This window comes from Botrytis byssoidea (assembly GCF_014898295.1).
Source record: "Botrytis byssoidea strain MUCL 94 chromosome Unknown BBYS_021, whole genome shotgun sequence".
NCBI lineage: Eukaryota > Fungi > Ascomycota > Leotiomycetes > Helotiales > Sclerotiniaceae > Botrytis > Botrytis byssoidea.
The window spans coordinates 292,774-314,979 of record NW_024065862.1 but is presented as its reverse complement, the minus strand read 5'-3'; the positions used below and the strand labels follow the sequence as shown (position 1 = coordinate 314,979).

Below are 22,206 nucleotides of genomic sequence, written 5' to 3'. Positions count from 1 at the left end.
TACACGTTCAAATTATCACATCATATTAACCCCGGCAATGTCATCTACACATGCCACTCTAGGCGCTGCCGCAGATGAGCGCAAAGCGCGACTTGCAAAGCTCAAATCCCTAAAAAGAAAGCAACCAGCCGACGAAATTGTAGCGCCAGAATCAACGCGGTCACCTTCACCACCTGCCTCCCCCGACGTTGCGAAGCTGCATCTCTCGGGACGTAACTACGACCCTGAAACTAAAGGTCCCAAGCTTGGTTTTGAAGCTCCTCCCACATTGGCACTCGAAAAACCTACACTTGAACAACAGGCTGCAGAGGTTGAGGAGAAAATCAGGAAGAAAGCAGAAGAAGAGGAGCAGGATGATAAGGGCGTAGACTTATTCAAATTGCAACCCAAGAAACCTAATTGGGATCTAAAGAGGGACCTCGAGAAGAAAATGGAAGTCCTCAATGTGCGGACGGAGAATGCGATCGCGAGACTAGTGAGGGAACAGATTGAGAGTGCGCAAAAGGCGGCTAGAACGAAAGGTGGAAAAGGTGCAATAAGTGCAAGTGAGGGTGGAGAAGAGCTCGGGATGGAAGGTGTTGCTTTGGTGGAGGGAGTCAAGCTGAGGGAGAAGGAGGAGGAGGAGGAAGAGCGACGTGAGAAGGAAGATGAAGATTTACAGTAAGATCACTTCGAGAAATTACTTGATTGTACAAAAGGCGTTCAAATGAAGGCAGGCATAGTATAAGGCGTAGGGGCGTCTTAAACCTTAATATAGATACAAAAATTGGCAGGAAGCCAAGGGGTATTTCACAACCGCGCGACCATTTTCTGCCACTTGCTCCCTCAGAACACTCAACGGTCCATATTCATTGCTTGCGTTAGTGCCAATCTCTTGCTAAAAGGGCTCATGCTCCTCTCCCTCGGTGGGTGTGCATGAGCTGCAGAGGACGCGAAGGTCTCTCTACGCCCTTTGTTAACTCGAGGCTCATCAAATCGTCTCCTGTCAGTTGAGACGTTTCTTCTACCTCGATAGGGACTTCGACTCTCAGTCCTCCTTCCGCGAATCTCAGGGCTCCGATCGTTGAACCTCTTTCTGGTACTCCGGCTATTTCCCCTCTCCCTTGAATCTCTCATATCTTCCTCGTCTCTAGAGCTATATGAATCTACGGAAGAGGATGCGTCTCGTCTACGCTTTTGTCTCGAGTTGTGTACATCTTGTCGTGGCGGTGATGGCGACGGCGACAAGCTAGGAGTACTACGCTTATATCGACTGGGCGCAGGTTGAGGTGGTGAATGTGAACGTCTAGATTTGTATGTATTAGGTGCGCGTCGAGCTTCTCTTGGTGAGGGCGAACGTGACATGTTTGTAGATATTGTCGAAACCGATGCTGATGAAGCCGACCTTCTTCTCTTAGAAGCTCCCGTTTCCATGTCTTCATTTTGTCTCTCGCGTTTACGACCTCGTTCCTGCTCCAGTTTCGCAAGTTGCTCATCGGCAATGCCTTTCCTATAATATGTAGTCAGCACAAAGCACTAGCTCCCTTGTAGAATAAACTTTGAACAAATGCTCTGATCTGAAGCGCGCCCCCAAAAATGCGATGTCCCAATTGACTGAACAAGAGCTGAGAGCCTAACGACATTCTTCCAAACTAATACACAGGAGCCATTGGGGGCTAAAAAGGGACCGCAATCACAAAGGCGTGTGCGAGAAGAAACACGTACTTTTTCAAAAGATCTTGTGGTACATCACTTGTCAATTTTGGAACAAGCTTGGGATTGGAAAGTTGTTGTGTACGAGAGGGTCGAGAAACATATGGACGCTCTTGCGCATTTGCTTTGCACTCATAACTATAGTGTCGTAAGGAACGGTTAGCTATGAAGAACGAAAGTAAGCCAAAAGGTAAACATATCTTTTTTGAGGCACTTTTGGCACGTAGTTGTAGCGGACGCTTTTGAAGGACCCCCAATAGTGGCAGGCCTGTTAATCCCATGGTAGCGATTCATGATAGCAATGGCAACGGCAATGGCAATAGTGGTGTTGACGATGTGGTTGTTGTGATGGTGGTGTTGTATTGTAAGTGGATAGTGAAGATGGTATTTAAGAGTGTGGATTTGACTCGTCAAGTTGAATGTGTATAAATGACACTGGGAATCTCAGAAGCTACAAATAGCTTTCACCAAGATATAAATAAAAGTAACTTATCGATAGACCTTATCCGATCAATGTTTGTGCACCACCAATGAAATAAAGGACCAGGTAGTGGTAGTTCAAGAAAAGGAGTTCAGCAAACAGCCTTGGAAAGGAAAGTTTGTGTACTTAAGTATAGTTTTGAGTCAAATTGGGATTGTGTAAAGATGCTGTTCCTTTTGTGAAAATAATATCTCCTATCGTCGCTATCATCATCATCATCATCATCATCATCATCAACTTCATCTGCTGCCTCTTCTTCCTCTTCCTCTTATTATATCAATACAAAATAAGAATTCCTTCATACTGTAGTCAACATCCCATGGCCCCACTTTAAATTCAGGATTCCCGCTAAAGAATTCTCGGGGAGCCTTAGCCTTAAACTTCTTGCAATGAACGTCCACACCACCCGGCCAGCACAATCAATCAATCTCTTGATTTGATTTCCTAATAATCTGATGATGCACTTTGGAGATTCTTGAGATCTCCTGTATGTGAACATCGAATTTTTATCCCGACTATACCAACGGAATATCAAATATTCAGGCAAACTTTTCGCCGTGTATTGATACCCAAGACTTATTTGGAAAGGGAAAATAGTTTGTCGGTAATAGGAGTATCGGCGTATCAATTATCTTTGAAGGAAGTGGGTTGTACCAAAAACCACATCAGGTATTCCACCATACAGTTCGGTACCGCGAAACAAATCTTCTGAAAGGACGGAAACCTTCAATTCAAATTACTATTCTACAGAAGCTTGTCGGCCAAACGACAATGACCAGATGTCTATTCTTTCCATTGAACGCTTTTGTTAATCTACTTCCTTAATCTACATCACTTCCAAAAGTATTACTCTTCGACGGCCCCTCTGCCAACCTGCGATTTCGACATTGTCCAATCTGGACATATACGCTCATTTCCGCGATTTGATTTACAATTAAAGCATACCTTTCATGGCTACTGCGCCAATGACGACAGATCCATCGAGGCTGTCATTCGCAAAGGTGCGCAAATTCACTGGATATTACTCAGCCCACTTGATGACTTGTCGCTGGTCGACTTTGGCTTCTCTATCATATCTAAGTCCTTTGCTAATAAACATCATCGATAGATTGCCGCCTCAGCTGGGAAAGATAATGTAGCTCTTGCTTCTTTCGCAAAAATTGCTGCCTCTTCAACTTCTGTACGAGATACGAGATCTGAGAACATAGCTCCAACTGTACATGAAAACAAAGACACAAACATGCCTAGTGCTACACGCGATGATACTGGCAATTTGACCACTCCCAAAGAGACGGGCACATCGACAAACGATCAATCCTCAAAGAAGAGGGCAATAACCGAGAGCAAACCCATGGCTGCTAAGAAGGAATCGGATTTGGCAGATGCGGTTAAAGCGATGCAAATCCGTGATATCACACCAAGCCTTGTTGTCAATGGCTCAGGGATTGCACCTCCTACTCACAAACGAGACCTGGGAGAAGGATTTCCAGAAGATCCATTTCAGAGAACAGAATCTGGGTCCGACCTAGGAACGAAGCCTCCAAGTTTGGATGGAAAAAGTATTACCTCAGGTACAACATTTGCTTTGGATGAGAAGGAGTCTTTACGTCCTGATGACAGCGCGAGCGTAAAAGCAGCCGAAGATGATGATACATTTTCGGGTCGCGGTTCTATTGTTGCTGGTTCTAGAATTGGATCTGAAGCAGCTGCAAGAGCTTATCGTGCACAGTTCTATGAGGCCCCTGATCGACGTAGTATACAACTTATGCAGGAGCGTCAAACTCAGGGCATTGTCACTCCTCAGAGTGGATCGTCTGGACAGCAGACCACGGATGACAAGTCCAAGCCGCTTGTAGGCCCATCAGGTTCAACTGAAGCTGCATTCACACTCTTCTATCGTCAGACGCCTGATGAGAAGCTTTTAGAGGCGTTAGAATCGCCAAAAGATCGCATCTTTCTCCTTCGTCTCGAGAAGGATGTTATTGAGTTTGTGAAGGATTCCAAGTTAGTTTTAAATTCCGGATGACCATTTTTACTACCCCAACTAATACATCCACAGGGAACCTTTTATTGATCTCCCACCGTGTAACTCATTTTGTAGAATGTTAACTCATAAGTTGGCGGATTATTACCACATGACACATCAAGTTGATGCTGTAGTTGGAGCAGTCCGCATCTTCCGAACACCATTTTGCAGGATTCCGCCGTCACTAACAAGCATTTCCAACCCTCCTACCACTGGAAACACCCCACCTCCCAATCTACCTGCAATGAAGATCATGCGCAGAGGTGGTGATGGTGATACTGGACCGAGCCCCTCGAAAGCTACTTCCGAGACAGGAAGCGATAGCAAAGAAAAGGCACAGTCCGCTAAAGAGAAGTATGATAGCTGATATCCCTTCGATTGACCTGAGACTAACTCTGATTAAAGACTTTCGCGAGAGGAGCGAGAAGCAGTTTATCTTGCGGCCCGGGAACGAATTTTCGGCAAAGATGATAAATCTGGCGAAGCTACACCAGGTAAGTTTCCAAAGAAATATCCTTGAGGTCCTTTTGGAATGCTAATCGTAAGACAGAAACCGACGAGGGTAACGAGATGTCGCGTTCCAGCTCTGTCTCCACAAAGGATAAAGGCAAGAGGGGCAAGGTTGGAAAGCAGCGTCGTGACGACTCTGAAAGCTTCGACGTTCGATCTCAATACACTCCATACTTTCCACAACAACAAAATCAGCCAGCCTGGATTCCCACCCAGACTTTTGGCGCTATGGGAGTTCAGCAATACAATGGTGTCATGCCAAACAATTATCAAACCCAGATGCAACCTCAATATGCTCCACCCCCGCAACCATTTAATCCTGCTATGATGAGCAATGGAAATATGCAATCATACAACAATATGACACCACCGGTAAGTCAAATCAATTTTTTATGATAATACCATGTTTTTACTGACATTTCATAAGCCATTTCCTCAGCAAAGTCAGCCACGTTACCAACCACATAGTGCTCCAATCACGACTTACGGTACACCTGCACAGTCTCCTCAGCCTCCGCAACAATGGATCCCGCAAAATCAATACCCAGGAGGCCAGTATCCATCGCGAGGACCTGTTTCTGGAGGACCACCTACCACTATCCCGTACGCTTTTGGACAACTGCCCAGCACGGTAAACCCAGCCGATCCTAAGAGTCAACACCCAATTCCAGGAAGTTTTATTAATAGACACGCATTCAATCCAAAGACGCAGTCGTTTGTCCCTGGCAATCAAGGTCTTCCTATTCCACAACCCATGTCTCATCATGGATCTCCTCACCACGGTTCCCCACACCATGGATCTCCTCATCTCTCTTACAGCAACTTTTCTCCACCTCAGCAACAATACGGTGCTGGAATGGGCTATAGCATGGCGAGACAAGGGTCTAATAACTCCTTACCCTCGTATCATGCATCTCCACACATGGCCCATAGGCCAATGATGCATCAGAATATGCCGCAAGGTCTTCCGCAAGGCATTCCTCAAGGTCACCTTCAAGGCTTACCGCAAGTTTTGCCACATGGTATGCCACCAGGAATGCCACAGGGCATGGTCCCAAATGGCCAAGTTGGAAGCCACCTTCCCAACTTCGGTAACCCAGCAACTTTACCTCCAAAGCCTCCAACTGGTGTCTAGGTGTCTTTTGAGGATTGCGGATATGTTCTGTGATGAAGAAACGGTGGCGTATGGTAGCATTGGTGGAGTTAGTGGGAAATATGGGCATTAAAACGAAAGTCATTTCAAGTACCTGGTTTATATTGGCTGATAGACCTATGATTACAAATACAATACATTTGATTACACTATTTATTTTGCACTGATTTTACAGCACTAAACAAGTGCGTGATATAAATGCTTTTGTCTGGAACTCTATGTTAGTACTGAGGTATGTACTAAGTACGGTAAACACTAGTGAAAGTGTCTGGGGGCATTGTCTACAGGCAGAAAAGAATATGATTGAGATCGAAGTTGTGTGAAGTGCTTCCAACGGTTAAGTATGCTAGCAAATGGTACTTGAGGTGATTGTGATTGCCCAGTGTAGTTCGTAGTTCGATCATATAGCACCAACTGTGTCTCTAACAAGAGGTGCTAAACGAAGGGGGAAGACGGGGCGAGTGGAGCACGCTCTTCTGCTTCTGAGGGAGCTCCTCCCCGTCCCGAATCCTATCGTTGTATTCTTGTTTATATCAAAGTTTCGGGCTCACACTGTGTTTGATCACGTTTTGATAGGTTGTAGTTGTGATCCTGGCAGCTCTTGGACACTGGGATAGAGTTTGCTGAGAGTGGAAAGTCTCGTGTAGTATGTGATATGTGATTTCTTGAAATTTCTTACTTTGCCGTCTAGTATCATGACGACTAGCAGCTAAATTGCATCTTGCCTAGAACTTCGGCGTTCTGTAACCTCAATCACAAGAGAATGATGATGTCTTTGCAGATGATGGATTATAGACTACATTTCCCACATACGAAGAGCGTTGATCATATTAACACACACAATGACATAAACCATAATTTTGAAATTCTATAAGAATTGGCCTAGAGCCTACCTGAACGCCATACTTTTCCATCCACATGCACAAAGTCTGTAAATTATGGAAAGGCTTTATTTTTATCATCGTCTACTACTCAGCGGGTTCCCGGGGCTCTCTTGGCTCTCGTGTTTGTCCACCTCCTCTGCCACCTCCTCTTCCTCCACGCTTACCGCCTCTCTGTCCACGTTGCTCGGATTTCTCTCCTCCTTCTCCACTGCCGGCTGCGGCAAGAACATCTGAGCCTCCCATGGTAAGAGTTGCGGTTGCCAATCTTTGAGAAAGTTCGATTTGGGTGCGGATGGTATTAGCGAGGTAAGATACAACCAGAACATCTTGGATGTGGTTGTTGAAGTCACGTTCAATATCTGCAGCATCGACCTTTGGTGCCAGGGACAATGCGTTCATAAGGAACTGACCAAGAGCATTTGATGGCTCTCTCTCCTCGTCCAAGACTGAACTGACATATTCAGATACTCTTTCCAAAAGATCAAGAGTCTGGTCAACGGCTCGCTCCAAACCTTCGATATCAGAAACTACTGGTGCGGCACGGCTCTCGCTATCTTTGGCGCCAGAGATCAATTCCAAACCACTCTTCTCAGATTCACCATATCGGATCTCATATGGTACTGGGATGAAAAGACAGCTTTCAGCTGCTCTCTCAGCATTTACACCAACAGGTGCACTAATATATGCCTTTGCCTCGATCTCCTTTCCAGCCTCAGTGCTAACTGTCAAATGAACAGCTGGGTGGGGGAAAGTACCGGTCTCAGGACTGGCGAAGAAGTTTTGGATCAAGGCACTGAAGCTGTTGAGTTCAAGAGAAGTCGTATACCATCCCAAAAGAACTTCGCGAGGATTGGCTTTCAATTGTAAAGCGAGCATGTTCTTTTGGTACTCGACATCGACTTCGACTTGGTCTTCGGTCTCGGTGTGGGGAATGGCGAAACAGTTGCGGACTTCGCATTCCATACCATCTTCAGAACGGATTCCGAGAAGGGCTCCGATAACACGGGGGGTTTGTGTCACACTGGTATCGCGACGGATGGCATGGTCGAGAATCGAGAATACGGCCTATTTTCGTACTGATTAGTCTCTGCAGAACAGAATTTTAGGCCAGGGAAAATATCGTACTTGGGGTTGAATTATGACATTTAAAGGTGCAGTTGTGGGCTGAACACCAATGGAAGCGGGGGCGAGTGGCCGCGCGAGGTGAAGGAAGGACTCTGTACCGACTGCCATGCTGGGCTAAAAATTATTCGGTATCGAGTCTGGCGGACGAGTGTTGGTGGTAGGGTCTGAGATGGGGATGGGCTCGTCGTCGTCGATTGCAAACCAGTTGCGCAAGTGGGATTTTTGTGTGGGCGCGGCGCAAGGATCTAATTTCGCGCTAAGATAAGCTTTCGTTAAAAGTGTAAAGAATTTCCCCTCGATTTTAGTTATATTGTGGTTAAGTGCTTGATTAAAGTCTGGAAATATTTACAAGTAGGTCATTTAGGTTTGGCTATTGAGAGGGGTAAATCGAAAGTTTTCTTAATATTGTTCTGGACAATAGCATTGATTTGAAAGCCCATGATCTTTGATCCAAAACTTTTTTTCCTGAGCCCTGATGACGCTAAGATAAGGATTCGCCAGAACTTTTTTTGTACCAGCCATTGAGCATTAGCTATTGAGTATTGCGATTTACATTAATATTTCACAACGCAAAAATGGCATTTGGGCAGAGGAATACATCTAGAGGAGGTCGCGGCGGTGGTGGCGGTGGAAGTAGCTTCAGAGGTAGAGGAGGGGGTAGGGGTGGTCCACGAGGAAGGGGTGGGATGAGAGGAGGAAGAGGCAGAGGTAGAGGAAGGCCTGTATTTGACAGTGCTAGATTAGCACAAAAGGAAGAGTAAGTACTTTTCAATTGTTGAGAGAAGTCAATTGGCTCATATATATATAGGGATGAAGCAAGTGATTCTGAATCCGAAGAACCAAGTCAGGATGAAGTGACCGAAGAGGAATCTAGCGACGACGACGATGATGATGAGCCAGCGCCAGCTGTAAAGTCCTATGCAGCTTTGATGCAGAGTTTTACTCGCGACTCGGCACCACAAGCTAAACGAAGGAAGCTCAATGTTGACAAGGAGGAAAAAGAAGACGAAGAATTGGATTTAATGGACGAGGATACGAACGATGCGGATCTGGTTGAGGAGGAAGAGGAAGGTCCCGAAACCGCAACAGAGGGTGTACTCGATGATGATGATGAAGAAGACAAAGCGGACCCATTTGAGGCTCATTTTGCCAACCCTGATGATAACATATTGTCAAGAAGGCTACAATATCTGGAAAAAGGACAATGGGCTCTGAGAATGTCATCACTTGCAAAGGTTGGAACGGCCATTACAAGTATCCCCGGTGACGGCGAGCCCAGGGCTATGAAGGCAATGACCATCAGCAATCCAGATAGTCTTAAGTTGAAACAAAAGCTAGCAAACGTCATTAAGAAACAACGCCCTACTTTCGATGCATTGGAAAGGTCTATAGCTCCTCTTATATTTGGCTATCAAGACTTACTATTCACTGAACGCAATACATCTAATGCAGAAAGTCTGAGAAGACTGACTTGTCTTCATGCTGTCAATCATGTATTCAAGTAAGTCAAACACTTGTCACTATGGAAGCCCAATCTAATATATTCAGGACCCGGGATCGTGTTATCAAAAATAACTCTCGCCTTGCCAAGGAAGATAGTAGCGATGATCTGGAACTTCGAGATCAAGGTTTCACAAGGCCTAAGGTTCTGATGCTTTTACCTACTCGCGAATCGTGCGTCAGAATGGTTGATATGATCACTTCACTGTGCGAGCCAGAGCAACAAGAAAATCGAAAACGATTCAATGATTCATTTGTCGATAAAGAAGATAATTATTCTACTGACAAGCCAGTAGATTTCCGGGAACTTTTTGCAGGTAACGATGATGACATGTTCCGTCTTGGTCTGAAATTTACTAGAAAAACCATCAAGTATTTCTCTCAATTCTACAATTCTGATATCATATTCGCAAGTCCTCTTGGTCTAAGAATGGCTATCGGAGATGAAGATGCGAAGAAAGTAGACCATGACTTTCTCAGTTCGATTGAGATGGTTATTGTTGATCAAGCAGATGCTCTTCTCATGCAGAACTGGGAGCATGTGGAATTTATTTTCGACCATCTCAACCTTCAGCCAAAGGAAGCTCATGGCTGCGATTTCAGTCGTGTACGAAGTTGGTATTTGGACAACAATGCCAAGTACTTCCGTCAAACTATTGCATTAGCGAGTTTCAACACACCAGAGCTTCAAACTATGTTTTATACCCAGTCTCAAAACTGGGAAGGCAAAGCCAAAGTCACCTCTACGTATCCAGGAGCTATTCAAGAATTGGGATTAAAGGTCAAGCAGACCTTTTCCCGAATTGACACGGAATCAATTGTCTCGGATCCAGAATCACGTTTCGAATATTTCACATCGGCAATAATTCCTACTTTGACCCGTAGAAGCAAGGATAGTTCGGGAACCCTCCTCTTCATTCCTTCATACATGGATTTTGTTAAAGTAAGGAATTATTTCTCAACATCAGCTACCACGAGCAGTTTATCCTTCGGCAGTATATCAGAATACACAACACCTAAAGAAGTAGCAAGAGCCAGATCCCATTTCTTCAGTGGGAGGCACAATGTTTTACTTTATACAGAAAGAGCACATCATTTCCGAAGATATCAAATTAGAGGTGTCAAAAAAGTTATCATGTATGGAATACCCGAGAATCCAATCTTCTACAAGGAAATAGTAGGAGGATATTTGGGCAGAAGTGTGAGAGAAGGTGATTTGGAACCCGGTGCTGGAAGTGTGCGGGCTGTATTTTCAAAATGGGATAGTATGAAGTTGGAAAGAATTGCGGGCACGGAAAGGGTGAACAAAATGATCAAGGAGAAAGGCGATACTTTTGATTTCTTATAATACCCTTTCTAGTTTACTTCATTTAGGTCTTGCTATCTTTTCTTGTAATATAGAAATGGAAAACGCCTTTTCCATGCAAACATGCAAACCATACTTCTATACATATACATTTGGTACTTTATGAACGCAATTTGCTCATGACCATTTTCTCTAATTGGATTCCCGTCAATCCTCGTTCCACTTTCCAAATCCGCTTGAAGACATTGACTTTCGTAATAAAGACCAATCTTTCTTTCGAGCCAACTTAAGAAGAAGAGATATCCTGTTGGCCGCAGCGCATGACCTCAAGTCTTTAATTTGTACATTCCTCCGCATTTAAGCACGTACACCTTGATTCCCCCGTCCTGTCCCTATACCAGTCTACCAAGAGACCACATCCAGTCTGTCCAGACATCCATCCATCCAGCCCAGGCCGATCTCCTAAATAAAACCACCCCACCTTCTTTCCCTCTTCTTCTTCCCCTCCAATACTCCCTCCTCCCCTGTCCCATCAAACGGCACATCCACTCTCTTCTTGTCCCTGCCCAACCCTAATTTTCCCACCCTCGTCACAAATCTCTCGAAAGCTTCTTCTCCCCCCTCGCGAAACTGCGTCACTTTCTCAATATTCCTCTCGGTAATATCATTCATTGGGATTTTCTCTTTACGGAATCGCGCAACGGTTCGGGCGGTCATCGCCCAGCGGGTATCCTTGGGACCATCAACGAGCTCGAGAATGGCGGAGGGTGCTTGATCTTCTTTCAGAGGCTCGATACGGAGAACACGGGTGTAGCCTCCAGGGCGCGAAGCGTATCGCTCGCGGAGGGGTCCGAAAAGTTTGGGGAGAAGATCATGGGGGGTCTGGGTGTGGATTAGTATTTATGTTTATGCATTTAAATTTTTATATAGAAATAAAGAAATCAATCTCTCCCAGAGAATACAGTAGAGAACGTACAAAAAATATACTCAATGCCTTTCTCTTCGAAGCCTCGGTATTTTTCTTCCCTAATGTAATCAAATGTTCTGCTAATCTCTGCGCTTCCTTCGCTTTGGGATATGTAGTTGAGATGGATTCATGGGTGAAGAGGGAAGTGACGAGGTTTCTGAGAAGCGCTTGACGATGCGAAGAGGTGCGGCCAAGATGGCGATATTTCATGCGTCCGCCTGCCATTTTCGTAGAGTGGAAACGAAATAAGTGGAAGGGTAGTCGTAGGTGATTTATGAGGTGGAGGGAGGGGAGAGGGGAGGAACACAGACGAGGCGGAAAACTTTTGGCGAGGCCGAAAGATTGGAGATTTCGGGCCGTGACGACGAACGTCAAAATTCTTGGTGGAGGGCCTTTCTTTATCTGTTTCTATCAACGACATAATATTTATCCTAGATAATTCCATCACACGACGCTCTTTCGAGCTGATAATTTGGCAATTGATTTTTTCTTCTCCTGTCTATTCTGGGAGATAAGTGGTATTTTATAATACCAAACAGCGCTGTCTGCGCACTTGTATAAGACAATATGGGTTTTACTACTGGTTTTGTATGGTTCCCCTCTTAGCTTTCTCGCTCCAGCTCCCCGCTCTCTACAAATCCATGGAGACTTAACTAACATATTTTCAAGACCGGCGGCGTAACCCTGACTCTCTCTTTAGCCTACCTGACCGTCCTGGCACATCAACGCAACCGCGCTTCTCAATCCCTCCACCTACACCACCAATCCCAAGTCCTGACCTCCCTTCTTGAAAAAGAACCCATCCCACCTCCAAAATCGCGCTCGGAGCTTGCCCGCGAAGAAAGAAGTACGCTTATTGAAGCTGCGAAGGATAGATGGAATGCCGAGATTGAGAATTCAGTTCGCTGGATCCAGAGGACGGATTGGGAAGATGTGAGATGGAAGATGGAAGGCGCAGTTAGTAGGGCACTAGGATTAGGATTGGAGAGAAGCAGAGAGGGTATTCAATATGGGGAAGAGATCGCTGGAGATAAACTGAGAGATTTCAGGGAGGAGGCCAGAGAGGACGCAAAGAGAGTTGCTTCGGGCGCTGTGGCGGGCGTTGAAAGAGGCGTTGCTGGAACAAGTGGAGCGATCGATGCTTCTTCGCAAAAGCTGAGGGAGGCAGAGGCTAGAATCCCTTCGTATCCTGAAATTGAACGGAAAGCGGGAGGAACAATTGATGCTGCTCGTGGTGGAATCCGCAACGCAGTTTCTCGAGGCATCGAAGCCGGCAAAGGATATGCGCAAAAGGCAGGTGCAGCAGTCGGAATTGCAGAGCAGAAAATCGAGGGAAAGGTCGCGCTTATTTCGGGTTCGAGTAGATCCGCGAACTCGGATGTGGAGAGGGCTTTGAGAGAGAGATTTGAGGGTCCTACTCAGTTGGATAAGAGTGTGCAGCAGGCGCTTGAGGAGAGATATACACCAATTAATCAGAGAGATAATGGAACTTTGAGGGGTATATGAGGTATTGAGATGAAATAAATGAAAGGGATGAGTAGTTAAGCGAAGAAGGAATGAAGGTGTACTATCAAAAGTGTAAATAGATAACGTTCTCTGCTATGCTATGATATGCTTGCTGAGTGTGCTATAGAAAAGTTGATTTGCTTTTGGCTCAGCTCAGGTGGACTTAAGAGGGGTATTGGGGACTTTGTAATACAATGCAAGTAGTTTTTCCTCAGTCGCCCTTGCGGGCTGACTTTGTGTCATTCATGATATACTGTATACAACTCATACCGAAGTGCACAATTACATTACACGTATCTCACGATGATCCTCCGATGCAGAGAGGCGAGCTTTTGGGCAGGCTACAAAGCTGCTTGTCACTCCGAACCATCTCATGACACAGCCCTCTCAGTTCACAATCATAAAGCAAAACACACGTCTCGAAAACAAAAGATATTCTGACTATCTTGTGGAATTATTTGCAAACAACCTCACAGTAAATCGAGAAAGCTAAACTGTTGGATGGCTGAATGAAGTGTCAAGATTCAACTCAACTGTCGAGACACCCGCTATGAAATACAAAAGTTGGCAAAATTTCTGTCCAACCACGTTGCTATGGCACACCATATGCAAAATTTGACTACTTTGGTCGAACATCATCTTCCTAGCATAGACTATCATATCACACTCCCAATAATGGCCTTGGTATTAGCACAACGACACATAGATCTCTTGGATCTTTCATAACAATTCATCCTGCACTGGCTGTAGTACAATTTATCTGGCGAGGCCTCTTTATGGTGTCTCGAAATAATCCTTGGGATCATTGGGACTCGAGCTCGGACCGATTTCAACCATAAGCCGCTTCGCTTCTTTTTTGACAGCCTTCATAGAAGCTGGAGTTGCGATGGAACCGGCCCGGTGAAGAGAACGACCTCGGGGAACTTCATCGCTCAATTTCATTGCATTGCTACCGGATGAAGCTCCACGTCCGTTTTTTGGTTTCATGCCATCCTTGGGTAAAAGATGACGAGAAAAACGTTCAGTAGATGAAGCCTTGTTTCCATTGTCGGATTTCACCACGTTACCTGATGAAACGCGGCGAGAAGACGAATAGGCGATGGTACCGGAAGCACGTCTGTTAGTAGGAGTGGGTGGTTGTACTGAGAGCATGGGGCCACTACAACGACGGTGAGAACGAGCCTCGACGCAATCATTGTCTTCGTCATCGTCTTCCTCGTAGTAGGGTGGATCGCCGTCGCTTACATCACCAGATCTGTTTGATATTAGTTCAAAATTCTTGTTCATGGGATGAGGAGGCCCTACGTCTCTTCGGTATCATCCTCCACAGCAATTTGCTTTCCCTTGTACTTCGATGACGACTCGTAATAATCTGGTGGATTGCCATCACTCAGATCACCAGAGCTATTCAACGTCAGTTTAATGTTTCTTCCTTACGGGAGGAGGTTCTACCTCTCTTGGGCAACATCTTCAATAGCAATTTTTTTCCCCTTAGACGAGACTTGCTTGGACGCATTTCTGGTAGCTAGCCTCGAAGCGACCATGGGAGAAAGTGCGTCATCCTTATGGGCTCCCGGAACATCCCAGTCTCTCTTTCTGACATATGAATTAAACTTTCTCAATCCGTCAAGGCACTTGCTAAATTCCTCGCCCATGACAGCTTTGTCCATTCCGATCATATGCTTCCATTTTGGGCCTTTCATCATCACGCAATCATTTGCGTCTTGGGCAGCTTTCATTGCAGCTTGCATAGCTGTGAGATATTCCATGGTTCCGTAGAAGAGTAGATCCGATGGGTTCTTGATTGTAAAAAGACGAGCGTATGGATCGGCGTTGGAGCGAGCAGCTCGCTTCTTGATATTAGTAATTGCGAAATATCGATCCTTCCAATCAGCCAATGTGAGGAGGTGTGCATGAAGGTCAGTCCATCCATCGTAGATCTGCACTTGGTAGACGCGGAAATACTCGTCGAGATCGCGTGAGGTGAACTTGTCTAGGATTATTAGCAGGAAATTGTGTACAAAAGCAAGGGGTACTCACCGTCAATCTCAGAATACAGTACAACAACAATTGACTCAACTCCAACCCAAACAGAAATCAATAACTTCTCGATTTCGCAGAGAACCTTGATCAATTCAGTAGAATCAGTTTCCAGCTTAGCTGGGCGCTTAATTGTAGGATCAAGAGGACGAATCCATTTAGGTGTCTTGGTCGACAAGCTGATTTGTGGACGTTCGTATTCATCCTTCCAAATTCGGTCATACACTTCCTTGGGAACCACACTGAATAGTGCATGCGCCAGAGTAAAGTATTCTCCTTCCTCGGCTAACTTATAAGCTTTCTCGTCAATAACCATAGAATTTGGTGGAGCCTTTGGAAAGACTGGAACGGTTAGGGCGTCCAGTATCGCTTGTTGGACTTCTGCCTCACTCATGATTCGATCGCTCTGGTCTTTGAGAGGGTCCTGCTCAGAATCGCTAGGAATTTGAACGAGATCAGAACCGAGTTGTCGATCGTCGAAGAGCGTAGTATTTTGGTCATCGGTATTCTTGGCATCACCTTTACCTTTGCCTTTTCCTCTTCCTCTGCGTTTACCTCTGCGTTTCTTCTTAGCTTCGCCAGGTGTAGCCGCCTCGACAGGTGTGCCAATATCAGTACATTCATCAATTTCCATTGCGTCGCCCTGAGCAGATGCACTAGCTTCAACGGAGTCATCAATCTCAGTGGAGTGAAAGACACTAACAGTTTTAGCAGATGATGTTGATTGTGCAGGAATTCCTTGGTTACGGCCGGAGATTTTTCTTGGAAGTTCGTCGTTTGCAAGTTTGCTGCTTTGTTCATTGTCCTCTGGAGATGCAACCACTTGCAATTCATTTTGATTGTCAACAAATTCGTCTTCGATGGAATCATCACTTTGAGCCTTATCTTTTGGCATAGATCCTGCAAGTTCTGGGGGAGGAGCGCGCCCATCACTATTATTGTAACGATTTCCATCTACGTAAAGCCTGTGTCTTCCCGCGACGACTTGATTGATTTTAGAGGAGGCAAGGCCAGCGCTGATTTGATTAATATGCCGTGGCAAATCGTCGAGCTTGGGTGTGGGCGATCGAGACAGAGTTAAATCGATTGTAACGCGCTCTTCAAAATTACGCTGCACAACCTCCTTAGCTTCAGCTTCTGGCTCTGGCTCAGATCCTACCTTTGATTCCGCGGAACCGGTGGGTCTGAAGGTTGAAGAACTCGCATGATTTGCTTTGCCTGGGCGGTCCTCAGTGAGGCTCTGCTCATCTTCTATCACATCTGGCATCTCTTCATCCTGCTCAATGGATTCCTGTATCTCTTCATCCTCTCCAGTCAAATCAATTGCTTCCCGCATTTCTTCGTCGGATTGAATGTGTGCGGCGGGGTTGTTGAAAGCCGGAGAAGCTGCAGCAGTGATCACGTTTGGTTCCGTCAAATCAACAAAATCTCGCATCTCTTCGTCGGCCCGAATATGCGAACCTGGTCTCTCAGTTTCGAATTTCGCAGGAGTCGCGTGGCTGACAACCTTCAGAGACTGTGTTATATCTCCCGTGTCCTGCATCTTTGTATCGACCGAATTTTGCCTGTCGCGACTGTGGTCTTCGGCAATTGGAGACGCCGCTTTAGTTTCCTGGTTTGAAATCTTTTCATTGGCTGGAACTGAAGTCGGTCCAAGTTCCAAAGCCGTGGGAGACTCGGCAACAATATTGAAACCATTGTCAGACGGAGAAGTTGAACCTCGACTATTTGGCCCAAGGTAGTCGCTTTCTTGTCCACTATCAGGAGGAGAAGGAGTCAAATTATACGGTACAGCACCAGGAGTTTGGAATGATCCAGTTTTTGTGGGGTCAGTCACAGAAGGGTGGCTCGCTGCAAGCACGGATCCAAGGTTTGCTTCTGCTAGAGTAGGAGCGGATGTTGGTGTTGGGAACAAACTCTTTGGGACCGAGAGAGAAGATCCCACCTTTGGGGCTGATGATTCCAATACCGGTCCGACAGGTTCTTCCATTTTATCAACGCATGATTTTTGTCCAATTGAAGGTAGATATAATTCCCGATAAAGCTTTGTAGCAAGTGATGTCTTGGAACTAGGTATTGAAGCCTTATTCTGGGGCTTTTTTGACAATGTATCAACCTTTATTGGCTTCTGTGTTAGAGGATGTGACTTTTCTGACCTTTGAATGTTCTGCTTCAAAGGTAAATTCTGAACTTTTTGCGAGGGAGCAAGCTTGAAATTCGCAGTGGGCTTCGCAGTTGAACTTAACTTTGTTATCAAAGCAGGCTTTGTGTTCGAATCCTGATGCTTATCGTTAGAAGTGGTTATCGTACTCATACTTGGCTTTGTAGTCGAAGTCGGCTTGGTTGTTGGAACGGATTTCACGGTCGAACTCTTATTAATCTTATCGCCGGAAGAGAGTTCTTTGATTTTGCTTCGCTTGGAAGAGTCGATTCTCTCTTGGGTGTTCTTACTGGAAGTGTCCTCATCTTCTTTAGGAAAATGCGTATTTATACAAAGCGCACCTCTATTGAGACGACCTCGCTGGTGTTGTTGAGCTTGTCTCTCACGAGGCTCAAGATTTTCGGCATTAGATCGAGGTCTCATATACCACTTTAAATACCTGAGATTATGCAGCGGTCCTGTACCTTCAGCTTTATTGTCGATCAAGAGGGTCGGATTGCTTTCTCTGGCTGGTTTGGAGCTGGTTCCTGAGTTTTGATTCTTGAGTTCTCTTCCTCCATCTTGCGATTTTCTTGGCGCATACACAACTGTTTTACCTCCAACGCGTCCAGTGGTAGAATCATCAGGAGTATTGACTTTGCTCGAGATTGGCAAGGACACATGAGGAGAACGGGTACCAAGTGGTTGGTTTGATGATGCCAAAGCATCAAGAGATCTTTGTGGTGCGCCAAGTGTGTTAATAGAATTGAGTAAACTTGGTGATGAATTTGATCGTGGTGTTCCTCTTGATGATGAACGTCCTCCACTTGCGATGTTTTGATGCTCACGGCGACGACGTTTGTCAGCCATCATTAATGTTGATGTATTAAGAGATTTCTGAGCTTCTCCACTTTGGAATCAGAACGTTATTGAGTTCAGTTGTAAGTTCAAGAGAAATGATTTGATTATGTGTGGGGGAGGAAAGTGTGATACTTTGTTGATTTCGAGTGAAGGAATTACTGGTGAATTCCGGGTGCCCTCGGGAACATGTGCCACTCACTCCAGACTTATTCCCTGCTTGAGAACTTTTCAATGTTCTCTTGTCCGAGCTTCATCAACTGTTGTGAGTTATTTAACCTATCAACCGTTATGGAAATAAGTTCTTCTTTTTTTATAAGACCTTGATCCTGCTGAAAATGGGGTGTGAAGTTTATCACAGAGGTGCGAGGGTACTAATCAAGTTTATTATATGCCTTGCTTGGAGATTGTTCATTGGAATTGGTATACAAAGCAGGCAGGTACCTCCCTGGTGGTACCATTCTGTTCATTCAGTCTCACAAATTTGGAAAGGATTACTAATTATACTGCAATGATTTGGCACTCAACTCAACCACCATCAGTCATACTGTTCCATACTTGGCTCTACTGTTTCAAATAAATGCTGATTGAATCCTTTTCATAAACTTGAACTTTCACTTTGCTTTTAGTCATCTATTGTTAATCCCAATCTTCTGTCATATCACTGTATAGGTACCTACAGTATGAGTGCAATATCAGAGAGTTTCTAAGTTCTTACTAAAGGTATTGATTGGATGGAAACGTGAATCAAAACTCTTGCCATAGATGAGCAACGTAAGATTCTCATAGACTGTCCCCAAAAGTCGAATAGTGAATCCATATGGAATTCAAAACTTGCCATTTTCTCACAGTAACCGATCTTTTCATTTGACAACAATAAATTCTCTTTTGACTTGGGGTTCATTGTTGTCTAGACAGTTGGAACCATAATCAATGAGCTGATCTCTTTTTCACAATCACCTCACAACTGCTCTCAACTCACAAATTGCTCAAACATGACTACATATTTCAGGAGCACCGCCTCTTCAGCCAGTAACTTTTGTATTTCATAAAACTTGATTGGCAGATATAAATACCTATTATCAAACAATGTTGAAGCTTAGGAGCCTTTGAGATACAAAGAGGTGTTCCAAGCTAAATACATACAAAGCATTCTCAAACCTCTTAATTTAGAACTCTTATCAGACAAAGGGCATTACTATCTAAAATTATCACAAAATCTCCTTCCAATATCTACTAGATGACACTCTTTTGGTTTAAATTTTCAAAATCGATCATAAACTCGAAGACATGGCATATAACGCAATCCAGAGTAGCGGACTTTCGGATGACGACGAAGATGACTTGACCTTCGTCAACGAAACTTATAGGCCATGTAAAATACTCTATGTAATGACCAGTACTGGCGTGTATTTGCTGCGAAACATCGGTCCAAATTATCGCATACTACTTGTCAAATCAAGATTCATTGCTTCACTATTGAAGAGCAGAGTCATCCCTCATTACGGCCATGACTGCGCATTATCTTATGGAGGTAGAGAGTTAGCAGATAACGAGACACTGGAAAGCTGTCGCATTGGGGATGAAGCAACTGTAAATGCTGTTGTGTGGGAACAGAATCCTAAGTCGCCTGGCTTCTCGGGCTATGCGATAGATTCGCGTGAAGATGAGCAGAAGACCAAGAAATTCAAGCGCGGTAGAAGTTCATTAGACTTAGCAGAGGAAAATGTATTTGAAGATCGAGTACTTTGGTGTGCTCCAGCTTCGAAAAAGCAAAAGTCGGTTAGATTTGCTGAACAAGACGATCCTATTCCCCACGCGCCAACATTTTCGCGTCCGTTATTGCTTTCACAAAATCCAGGTCCAGAACATTATATCATGTCAGGGGCATTAGGACCAGCAGACAGACCTCTGGAGTTTCACGATAGCTTGGTCCGAGATAGTCCATCAAGAGGTCTTCAACGAAGGCGATCTCTTGGAGAATTGATAGGACCCGTAATGCCAAAAACGTCTTTGCGATCCCCGAACTTTTATAGTAGTTCCGCGCGTGAGCCAGAAACACCCATTCGTGCTTCTTATGATGCTTTCTCATATCCTATTACGCTCCAAGACGCTTCTAGAAGAGATCTTCAAAGTAATTATAACCTGTTAAGACATTCGGATAAAACTCCCCACCGCGGAATGTATTACCATTCTTCTTCAGCTGCAGTACGTTTTGCTCCGAAAATTCAATATGGACATTCACTGACGTCCCATCCTTTTCCCGCAGTACGAAACACCGTGTACGTTCGACCTCCGGGAACTGGGCCAACATCTGGATATTTATCTCCATCGTCATTCCTTGGATCGTTAAATCCTGCTCACGTAACAACAACTCTGCCTCCGGTTCCACATCAACCATTGTTTCCTCCTACTTCTCAGGAGATACCTTCATTCAAACCAAAATCACCCATTCGACAAAAATTTTCATTCAAAAATCCTCTAGCATCATATGCGCCATTACCTTCGGGATCACCATCAATATCAAGCCTATTCATTCACAGATACCTTTTGTCTCAACGTTCAGATTCGAGTTCCAGGCCAATACTCGAATCAACTCCAACATCAACTCCGCAGCATCAGCCTTCGAATCCTTACTTTTTAAGGTCCACACCATCATCCATTCTCCAATCATTGAACTCATACTTCTCAACACCTTCACTACCGTCCCGGTCATTTGAATCACCATCTGTTCTCCAAATATTAAATCCATACTTTTCAAACACATCCCCACCTCCTCCGAAATATCCTCCTTCGCAGACACCATCCCACAGCTCTTCATACTCCCCACAACCCACGAATCACAATTCGATGACTTACGATTACTTCCAAGCCGCGCGAGCTAAAAGATCATCCTCACCACCCATTCTCCATCCATTAAATTCTCCTCTTCCATCACCACCGCCCCCTCCACCTCATGTCAGGGTTGAATCGCCATCAGCAACATTCTTTCCATATGGCGGTCAACCCTCAGATATTCAACGAGAAAAATCAACATTCGCATTCCCATCACCCAAAGCAGATTATTTGCAGTTTGATCCTTTTTCCAATTCAGCTCTACAAAGTGAATCTCAACCTGATATACCTGGAAGTTATCCTCCATCACCCCCACCAACTCGTCCTACTCGCTCACCTTATTTCCATACCCCTTCGCCTTCCCGGCCTCCTTCACCTAACAGAGAAGAAAAACAAAAACAATCCCAGATTCCCCGCATTCCGTCCTTTTACAACCACCATCCCCTTCCATCGAAATCTATTTCCGATCCTTTAGCTGCATCTTCTCTTTCAACACCAGAGCCCACACCCTCTCTCACCTCCACAGAGCGTCCCAAAAAAACACCACCCAACCAATCCACAGCAGAGTCGACTACCTCGAAACAATCATACTACTCTTCTCACTCTCCTCTCCCAGCAGGATCTTCCCTCAGAGGCGCAATTGCAGTTCCTTCGCTTGCATACGAGTTGCTACCAGAAGATTTCCTAGCCTATCGAACAGTGAGACAGCTTATAGAACTTCAAGGATGGGAAATGAGCCAGGGAGAATGGCGATCTGTACGGGAAGTGTTGAAAAGGTGTCGAAATGGAGAGAATGGTGCGAGGGGTAATATCGAAGTACTTGCTAAGGGAGTGGTTGAGTTGGAGGGAAACGGTGCTTGGATGAGTTGAGATATTAAGGTTATAGCTGCTAATATGTGTACTAGCGAGATGGAGTGGAACGGGAAGCTTATCTACATATATGAGTTTTGATGAATTGTCTCGAGATGGATAGGGTGAGGTTAGGAAGGATCAACATTCATGAACGCCGGCGTCATACATGTCGCAAGATATACATAAGTGGAACCAAGAAGGAAACGGCAAGAGTAGGAGCCGTTTACATGATAGATGATCTATTAGTTATCAAGAATACCCCAGGGAGTGAATTGAATAGAGCACGGTAGATTTCATTCTCAATCACTATCGAAATTTTATAGCCATGAAT

The 22,206-nt window shown here is 44.9% G+C and overlaps 9 protein-coding genes across 9 annotated transcripts; 5 read left to right on the top strand and 4 right to left on the bottom strand.

Moving 5' to 3' along the window:
• Window positions 1-37: 37 nt before the first annotated feature.
• EAE97_009267 (uncharacterized protein) lies at window positions 38-664 on the top strand (the record flags this gene model as incomplete). Its single annotated transcript, XM_038879782.1, has 1 exon — window positions 38-664. One exon carries the CDS (start codon window positions 38-40, stop codon window positions 662-664), a length of 627 nt encoding a protein of 208 aa, XP_038729338.1.
• Window positions 665-739: 75 nt separating this feature from the next.
• On the bottom strand, window positions 740-2,409 carry EAE97_009266 (uncharacterized protein). Its single transcript, XM_038879781.1, has 3 exons — window positions 1,893-2,409; window positions 1,705-1,840; window positions 740-1,489 (listed from the first exon to the last, which is right to left on the bottom strand). The coding sequence occupies exons 1-3, from the start codon at window positions 1,984-1,986 to the stop codon at window positions 835-837; spliced, it is 885 nt and encodes a 294-aa protein (XP_038729337.1). The 5' UTR covers window positions 1,987-2,409; the 3' UTR covers window positions 740-834.
• A 714-nt stretch (window positions 2,410-3,123) lies between these two features.
• On the top strand, window positions 3,124-5,844 carry EAE97_009265 (uncharacterized protein; the record flags this gene model as incomplete). Its single annotated transcript, XM_038879780.1, has 6 exons — window positions 3,124-3,174; window positions 3,282-4,177; window positions 4,233-4,553; window positions 4,605-4,693; window positions 4,750-5,081; window positions 5,137-5,844. 6 exons carry the CDS (start codon window positions 3,124-3,126, stop codon window positions 5,842-5,844), a joined length of 2,397 nt encoding a protein of 798 aa, XP_038729336.1.
• Window positions 5,845-6,615: 771 nt separating this feature from the next.
• On the bottom strand, window positions 6,616-8,128 carry EAE97_009264 (uncharacterized protein). Its single transcript, XM_038879779.1, has 2 exons — window positions 7,872-8,128; window positions 6,616-7,811 (listed from the first exon to the last, which is right to left on the bottom strand). Exons 1-2 carry the CDS (start codon window positions 7,977-7,979, stop codon window positions 6,831-6,833), a joined length of 1,089 nt encoding a protein of 362 aa, XP_038729335.1. The 5' UTR covers window positions 7,980-8,128; the 3' UTR covers window positions 6,616-6,830.
• A 318-nt stretch (window positions 8,129-8,446) lies between these two features.
• On the top strand, window positions 8,447-10,719 carry EAE97_009263 (uncharacterized protein; the record flags this gene model as incomplete). The annotated part of the gene is made up of 3 exons (XM_038879778.1): window positions 8,447-8,628; window positions 8,680-9,372; window positions 9,420-10,719. The coding sequence occupies 3 exons, from the start codon at window positions 8,447-8,449 to the stop codon at window positions 10,717-10,719; spliced, it is 2,175 nt and encodes a 724-aa protein (XP_038729334.1).
• A 282-nt stretch (window positions 10,720-11,001) lies between these two features.
• EAE97_009262 (uncharacterized protein) lies at window positions 11,002-11,869 on the bottom strand (the record flags this gene model as incomplete). Its single annotated transcript, XM_038879777.1, has 2 exons — window positions 11,002-11,559; window positions 11,654-11,869. 2 exons carry the CDS (start codon window positions 11,867-11,869, stop codon window positions 11,140-11,142), a joined length of 636 nt encoding a protein of 211 aa, XP_038729333.1. The 3' UTR covers window positions 11,002-11,139.
• A 342-nt stretch (window positions 11,870-12,211) lies between these two features.
• Window positions 12,212-13,150, top strand: EAE97_009261 (uncharacterized protein; the record flags this gene model as incomplete). Its single annotated transcript, XM_038879776.1, has 2 exons — window positions 12,212-12,232; window positions 12,314-13,150. The coding sequence occupies 2 exons, from the start codon at window positions 12,212-12,214 to the stop codon at window positions 13,148-13,150; spliced, it is 858 nt and encodes a 285-aa protein (XP_038729332.1).
• Window positions 13,151-13,924: 774 nt separating this feature from the next.
• Window positions 13,925-18,200, bottom strand: EAE97_009260 (uncharacterized protein; the record flags this gene model as incomplete). Its single annotated transcript, XM_038879775.1, has 4 exons — window positions 13,925-14,405; window positions 14,456-14,554; window positions 14,603-15,143; window positions 15,191-18,200. 4 exons carry the CDS (start codon window positions 18,198-18,200, stop codon window positions 13,925-13,927), a joined length of 4,131 nt encoding a protein of 1,376 aa, XP_038729331.1.
• A 1,278-nt stretch (window positions 18,201-19,478) lies between these two features.
• On the top strand, window positions 19,479-21,893 carry EAE97_009259 (uncharacterized protein; the record flags this gene model as incomplete). Its single annotated transcript, XM_038879774.1, has 1 exon — window positions 19,479-21,893. The coding sequence occupies one exon, from the start codon at window positions 19,479-19,481 to the stop codon at window positions 21,891-21,893; it is 2,415 nt and encodes an 804-aa protein (XP_038729330.1).
• Between the last annotated feature and the right edge of the window lie 313 nt (window positions 21,894-22,206).

Coding starts and splice junctions, on each gene's coding strand:
- EAE97_009264 (XM_038879779.1), bottom strand. CDS start 7,979: ATGGCAGTCGGTACAGAGTCCTTCCTTCACCTCGCGCGGCCACTCGCC. Junction 7,812..7,871: donor ATGTCATAATTCAACCCCAA/GTACGATATTTT, acceptor GTACGAAAATAG/GCCGTATTCTCGATTCTCGA.
- EAE97_009266 (XM_038879781.1), bottom strand. CDS start 1,986: ATGAATCGCTACCATGGGATTAACAGGCCTGCCACTATTGGGGGTCCT. Junction 1,841..1,892: donor CCAAAAGTGCCTCAAAAAAG/ATATGTTTACCT, acceptor ACCGTTCCTTAC/GACACTATAGTTATGAGTGC. Junction 1,490..1,704: donor CCACAAGATCTTTTGAAAAA/GTACGTGTTTCT, acceptor TACATATTATAG/GAAAGGCATTGCCGATGAGC.